This window comes from Myotis nattereri (assembly GCF_964212035.1).
Source record: "Myotis nattereri genome assembly, chromosome: 21".
Classification (NCBI taxonomy): domain Eukaryota; kingdom Metazoa; phylum Chordata; class Mammalia; order Chiroptera; family Vespertilionidae; genus Myotis; species Myotis nattereri.
In genome coordinates, this window is record NC_138097.1 from 1,959,967 (window position 1) to 1,967,208 (window position 7,242).

Genomic DNA, 7,242 nt, shown 5'->3' on the forward strand with positions numbered 1-7,242 from the left:
ATAGTGATAATATTTTTCCTTGTGATGAATACGTTGAAGAGTCTCTCTCTCAGCTACTTTCTTTTCTTTTCCTTTTTTTAAAAAAAAAATATTTTTATTGACTTCAGGGAGAAAGGAAGAGGGAGAGAGATAGAAATATCCATGATGAGAGAGAATCGTGGATCGGCTGCCTCCTGCACGCCCCACACTGGGGATGGAGCCCGCAACCCGGGCCTGTGCCCCGACCAGGAATCGAACCCTGACCTCCTGGTTCAGAGGTCAATGGTCAGCCCCTGAGCCATGCCGGCTGGGCTAAACTTATCCTTAAGAGGCTAGACCACACATGCATGTAAATGATCGTTTCTGCCTTTACTTATTTTATTTCACGTTTACTTATTCGGTTTACTATTGATTCTGTTGTTAGAACCTACACAACTCTTCTTGGGGCTGCGTTTTTGGGAACCGCCTTTTGCATCCAAAGAAAAATCAGGTCCAGCCCTGGCCAGTTTGACTCAATGGATAGAGCGTCAGCCTGCAGACCAAAGGGTCCCGGGTTCGATTCCAGTCAAGGGCATGTACCTTAGCTGCAGGCTCCCCCCTGGTCTGGGCCGTGGTCGGGGCACGTGCAGGAGGCAACCAATCGATGTTTCTCTCTCTCTCTCTCTCTCTCTCTCTCCCTCAAATCAATAAAAATATATCCTCATGTAAGGATTAAAAAATAGCTATAGTGCCCGGCCAGTGTGGCTCAGTGGTTGAGGTTCAATCTATGAACCAGGAGGTCACGGTTCGATTCTAGTCAAGGGCACAGGCCCGGGTTGCGGGCTCCATCCCCACTAGGGGGCGTGCAGGAGGCAGCCGATCCATGACTCTCTCTCGTCAATGATGTTTCTCTCTCCCTCTCCCTTCCTCTTAGACATCAATAAAAAAATATTTTTAAAAAGAACAATTATTATTATTATTATTATTATTATTTATTTTTGCTAGATAAACTTTCAGGAAACAGGAAGAACACGTCCTACTTACAGAGATGCGCAGGGCCTTTCGCCGTGATTCTCACACTCCGACTGCCCAGGGGCACCGCGATCACGTTTTCCTCCCCTAGGAGAGGACAAAGGACCAGGGTTGTCAATCAAACCTGGGGGCGGGGCGAAGCATCCCTAACACACTGCGGACACGAGAATTCTTTAAAGAGCTATTAGCTTTTGTGAGAGTGTGTGATCAATCACTTCAAAATGCAATGGGTGTTTAATTTTCAGGCATGCCTTTAACACTTATGTAAAACGGTTTTTGTACGCGTTCAATAGAAACTTATGTGGCCACTGGGTAAAGCTAGCAATAAAACTGCATATAAGCCTAACCAATGGACACACACCAGGGGGGTGAGGGCAGGAGTCGGGGGTGATGGTGATGGTGCTGATGGTGATGGTATTGGTGGGGTGATGGTGTTGGTGATGATGTTGGTGGGGTGATGGTGTTGGTGGGGTGATGGTGTTGGTGATAATGTTGGTGGGGTGATGGTATTGGTGGGGTGATGGTGATGGTGGTGGTGGTGGTGGTGATGGTGGTGATGGTGGTGGTGATGGTGGTGGTGGTGATGGTGGTGGTGGTGATGGTGATGGTGGTGGTGGTGATGGTGGTGGTGGTGGTGGTGGTGATGGTGATGGTGGTGGTGGTGATGGTGATGGTGGTGGTGATGGTGGTGGTGGTGGTGATGGTGGTGGTGATGGTGGTGGTGATGGTGGTGGTGGTGATGATGGTGGTGGTGGTGGTGATGGTGGTGGTGGTGGTGATGGTGGTGGTGGTGATGGTGGTGGTGGTGATGGTGATGGTGGTGGTGGTGGTGATGGTGGTGATGGTGATGGTGGTGGTGGTGGTGGTGGTGGTGATGGTGGTGGTGGTGGTGGTGGTGGTGGTGGTGATGGTGGTGGTGATGGTGGTGGTGGTGGTGGTGGTGATGGTGGTGGTGATGGTGGTGGTGGTGGTGGTGGTGATGGTGGTGGTGGTGATGGTGGTGGTGGTGGTGGTGATAGTGGTGGTGGTGGTGGTGGTGGTGATGGTGATGGTGATGGTGGTGGTGGTGGTGATGGTGGTGGTGGTGGTGATGGTGGTGGTGGTGGTGGTGGTGATGGTGGTGGTGGTGATGGTGGTGGTGATGGTGGTGGTGGTGGTGGTGGTGGTGGTGATGGTGGTGGTGATGGTGGTGGTGGTGGTGGTGGTGGTGGTGGTGATGGTGATGGTGATGGTGATGGTGGTGGTGATGGAGGTGGTGGTGATGATGATGGTGGTGGTGATGGTGGTGGTGGTGGTGGTGATGGTGGTGGTGGTGGTGGTGGTGGTGGTGGTGATGATGATGGTGGTGGTGGTGGTGGTGGTGGTGGTGATGGTGGTGGTGGTGATGGTGATGGTGGTGGTGGTGGTGATGGTGGTGGTGGTGATGGTGGTGGTGATGGTGGTGGTGATGGTGGTGGTGGTGATGGTGGTGGTGGTGGTGGTGATGGTGGTGGTGGTGGTGGTGGTGGTGGTGGTGATGGTGGTGGTGATGGTGGTGGTGGTGGTGGTGGTGGTGGTGGTGATGGTGGTGGTGGTGGTGATGGTGGTGGTGGTGGTGGTGGTGGTGGTGGTGATGGTGGTGGTGGTGGTGATGGTGGTGATGGTGGTGATGGTGGTGGTGATGGTGGTGGTGGTGGTGATGGTGGTGGTGGTGGTGGTGGTGGTGGTGGTGGTGGTGGTGATGGTGGTGGTGGTGGTGGTGGTGGTGGTGGTGGTGATGGTGGTGATGGTGATGGTGGTGATGGTATTGGTGGGGTGATGGTATTGGTGGGGTGATGGTATTGGTGGGGTGATCGTGTTGGCGGTAATGGTGGTGGCACAGGTGGTAACTGGTTCCCGCTGAACACGTCCATTGTTTGAAATCTTCCAAAATTTTTAAATTGACATGTAGGGTAAGAGATCCTTGACCCTCTTAACCACCAAGCCATCTTCCAGGGCTCCCCTCGCCACCCTTTAAGGCCCTCTGCCTATTTTGTAAACTACCAGTGACAGGCAGTGTGAATAGTGGGCAAGATCACAGACTCTGGAGCCAGGCGACCTGGGCGGGCTATCAGCGCTGCCACTCACAATTCCTGTGTGACCTCGGGCAGGCCTCCCGCCTTCTCTGTGCCTCTCATGTCTGTACAGTCAGGATGACAAGAGCAGTTGTGTCCAGGGCTTGCTGAGAGGGTCCAATGAGGTCTTGATAAGTGTAAGTTATTAACACCACGCGGAGCACTTAGTATGCCCCAGGCATGTTGCTAAGCAACGAGATAAATTACCTCATTCAGTCCAATAACAACCCAGCTCTACAATGGAGGAAACAGAAGTGGCCCCAGCCGGTGTGGCTCAGTGGATAGAGCGTCAGCCTGCAGATCAAAGGGTCCCGGGTTCAATTCCGATCAAGGTTGCACTTACCTTGGTTGTAGGCTCCTCCTCAGCCTGGGCCCCTGGTCAGGGCAAGCGCAGAAGGCAACCAATCGATGTGTCTCTCTCACATCAATATTTCTGTCTTTCCCCCTCTCTCTTCCACCCTCTCTAAAATCAATGGAAAAATATCCTCGGGTGAGGATTTAAAAAAGAAAACTGAAGTTGCTTGGCCAGTGTTGCTCAGTCGTTGGGCATCAACTTATGAACCAGGAGGTCAGGGTTCGATTCCCGGTCAGGGCACAGGCCCGGGTTGCAGGCTTGATCCCCAGTGTGGGGCGTGCAGGAGGCAGCCGATCAGTGATCCTCTCTCATCACTGATGCTTCTATCTCTCCCTCTCCCTTCCTCTCTGAAATCAATAAAAATATTAAAAAATGTTTTAAAAGACTGAAGTTTTCAAAGTGTAAGTGACTGGCTTAAGATCAGAGGGTTCCGAATCAGTGGGGCTGGAGTCAGAACCAACATCGACACCCTGAACCCTTCGACCGGGAGGCCCCGTTTTAATTGTGTGAATTCCAACGCTTATGTTCATTGTAGGCGTTCCCGGCCTGGGTTGCACTTGCTGGATTTTGCAATCGCCGGGCTGACCGAAGGGCCCTGGAAGCCTGGGTCTGCTCCTCTCCCTCCCACACACATAGCTCAGGGCCAGCTGGTCCGAACATAGTTTTTCCATGTCTCATTTCCTGCCGCGGGTCCCAGCGTCTCTAAGTAGCAAGATGTCCAGGAAATGAGCTGTCCACACAGTATTAACCAATTGATAAGCATTAGCTGTGGGCTAGAGCACTATCATTTATAACAGCTGATTTATCCTATATAATAAAAGCCTAATATGCTAAGTGTCTGGTCGTCTGTTCAACCGATCAAAGTGTAATATGCTAATGATATGCTAAGGCAGCTCAACCACTCACTATGACATGCACTGACCACCAGGGGGCAGGCGCTGGGACTAGTAGGTTAGCTTGCTGCTGGGGTCCAGCTGATCAGGACTGAGTGAGAAGGCTGGACCCGCCCTGGAGCCCTCCAGGGGCCCCTCCCTGCAGCCAGCCCGCCCCATAAAGGGGAACAGCCAGATCCCACCCGTGAGTGCACAAATTCGTGCACCGGACCTCTAGTTTTCACTATAAACTCCAAGGAGAATGATACCAACCTAAATAGATGCGCTCCCTGGTAATACAAGGAGAGAGCTACTCTAGTCACTTTGGCAACCTCATTCCTACTTTTTTTAAAATATATATTTTTATTGATGTCAGAGAGGAAGGGAGAGGGAGTGAGAGATAGAAACATCCATGATGAGAGAGAATCATGGATCGGCTGCCTCCTGCACGCCCACCACTGGGGATCAAGCCCACAACCCAGGCATGTGCCCTGACCGGGAATCAAACCCAGGACCCTTCAGTCTGTAGGCCAACACTCTATCCACTGAGCCAAACTGGCCAGGACCCTACCTTTTTTTTAAAAAAAAAGTATATCTATTGGGCCCTGGCAGGTGTGGCTCAGTGGATAGAGCGTTGGCCTATGGACTGAATGGTTCCCGGGTTCTACTCTGGTCAAGGGCACATGCTGGAGTTTGGGGCTCGATCCCTAGTGGGCGGTGAGCAGGAGGCAGCTGATCCATGATTCTCTTTCATCATTGATGTCTCTCTCTCTCTCTCTCTCCCTCTCCCGTCCTCTCTGAAGTCAATACAAATGTATATTTTTTAAAAAGTATATTTATTGGGGTGACATTGGTTTTATTTCGAATTGCTGGTTTTCATTGTTTTCCATGTGGCTGGTTGCCCTGGCCATTTTGGCTCAGTGGATAGAGTGTCGGCCCTAGAACCGAAGTGTCCTGGGTTTGAGTCTGGCTGAGGGCATGTACCTAGGTTGCCGGAGCGGGAGGCAACTAATCCATGTGTCTCTCTCATATCGATGTTTCTCTGTCTCTCTCCCCTCCTCCTTTCTACTCTCTCTAAAAATCAATGGGAAAAAAATACATCCTCATGTGAGGATTAGCAACAACAACAAAATGTGGCTGTTGGCTTTTTGCTGAATAAAACCTTCTGTCTGGCATTTTTTCATGTTATATTTCTTGACCCTGCATTTAGTTCCTCCTGCTACCAGGGTTCAAGTACACACACACCCTTCCCACAAACCCCCATGCCCAAGGAATAAAGGAGTTTTTAAGCAGGAAACAAAGTATCTGAATAAATTCTAATAATCTATATATATAAATGCCTAAGCAACAGGTTGACTGTTCGACTGGTGGCTATGGCATGCACTGACCACAAGGGGTCAGACCCTCAACACACAGTCATGGAAACATGGAACAGACTGATGAATCTCAGAGGGAAGGGGGGAGGGGGAGGGCAGGAAGAGATGAATGCCCTGGTGGGGTCCCTCGGCCTGGCCTGGGGGGGTCGGGCCAAAACCAGTTCTCCAACATCCCCCGAGGGGGCCCGGGTTGCGAGAGGGTGCAGGCCAGGCTGAAGGACCCCACCAGTGCAGGAATCCGTGCACTGGGCATCTAGTAATAATAACTCCATGCCCGGCCAGCATGGCTCAGTAGTTGAGCATCTACTTATGAACCAGGAGGCTGTGGTTCGATTCCTGGTCAGGGCACATGTCCGGGTTGCGGGCACGATCCCCAGTGTGGGGCGGGCAGGAGGCAGCCAATCCATGATTCTTTCTCATCATGGATGTTTCTCTCTCTCTCTCCCTTTCCCTCTGAATTCTCTGAGATCAATAAAAATATACTTTAAAAAAATGTGCAAGAGCCCAGACCAGACAAGCTCAGCAAACTCATTCATTGGCCCCAGGCATGCCTGCCCTTAGGCGGATGAGACCAAAACAAGGGACAAACCCGGAAATACAACTGGGCCCCCAAGTGCTGAGCCCAGACTCTTCAGACCAAGGTGTTGGCTTCCTGGTTGCTGTGTGTAGAGTTTTCTCTATTTATTTGTTTATTTGTTTATTTATTTACTAGAGTCCCAGTGCATGAAATTTGTGCATGGGGGAGGGAGAGGAAGGGTGTCCCTCGTCCCGGCCTGCACCCTCTCCAATCCGGGACCCCTCGGGGGATGTCCAACTGCCGGTTTCGGCCCGATCCCTGTGGGCCTAAACTGGAAGTTGCACATCCCTCTCGCAATCTGGGACCACTGGCTCCTAACTGCGTACCTGCCTGATCGCCCCTCACCAAACTGCCTTCCGGCCTGATTGCCCCTAACTGCCCTCCTCTGCTGGCCCGATTGCCCCTAACTGCCCTCCCCTGCTGGCCTGATCTCCCCTAACTGCTCTCCCCTGCTGGCCTGATTGCCCCTAACTGTCCTCCCCTGCTGGCCTGATCGCCCCTAACTGCCCTCCCCTGCTGGCCTGATTGCCCCTAACTGCCCTCCCCTGCTGGCCTGATTGCCCCTAACTGCTCTCCCCTGCTGGCCTGATCTCCCCTAACTGCTCTCCCCTGCTGGCCTGATTGCCCCTAACTGCCCTCCCTTGCTGGCCTGATTGCCCCTAACTGCTCTCCCCTGCTGGCCTGATCTCCCCTAACTGCTCTCCCCTGCTGGCCTGATTGCCCCTAACTGTCCTCCCCTGCTGGCCTGATCGCCCCTAACTGCTCTCCCCTGCCGGCCTGATTGCCCCTAACTGCTCTCCCCTGCTGGCCTGATTGCCCCTAACTGGCCCTGCCTCAGCCCCCTGCCTACCGTGGCTTTGTCTAATCGACCCAGTCTAATTAGCATATTACCCTTTATTAATATAGATCTGTTTATTTATTTATTTGTTTATTTATTTTAATATATTTGTGTTGATTTCAGAGGGGAAGACAGAGGGAG

The 7,242-nt window shown here is 52.1% G+C and overlaps 1 protein-coding gene across 1 annotated transcript in view; it reads right to left on the reverse strand.

Moving 5' to 3' along the window:
* The window catches only part of ADAMTSL3 (ADAMTS like 3), a gene marked incomplete at both ends in the record, with an annotated part of 105,926 nt that overhangs the window by 43,755 nt on the left and 54,929 nt on the right, over positions 1-7,242 (reverse strand). Inside the window, 1 exon segment of the mRNA XM_081114674.1 lies at positions 1,003-1,077. Within this exon segment, the coding sequence (XP_080970800.1) occupies positions 1,003-1,077 (75 nt within the window).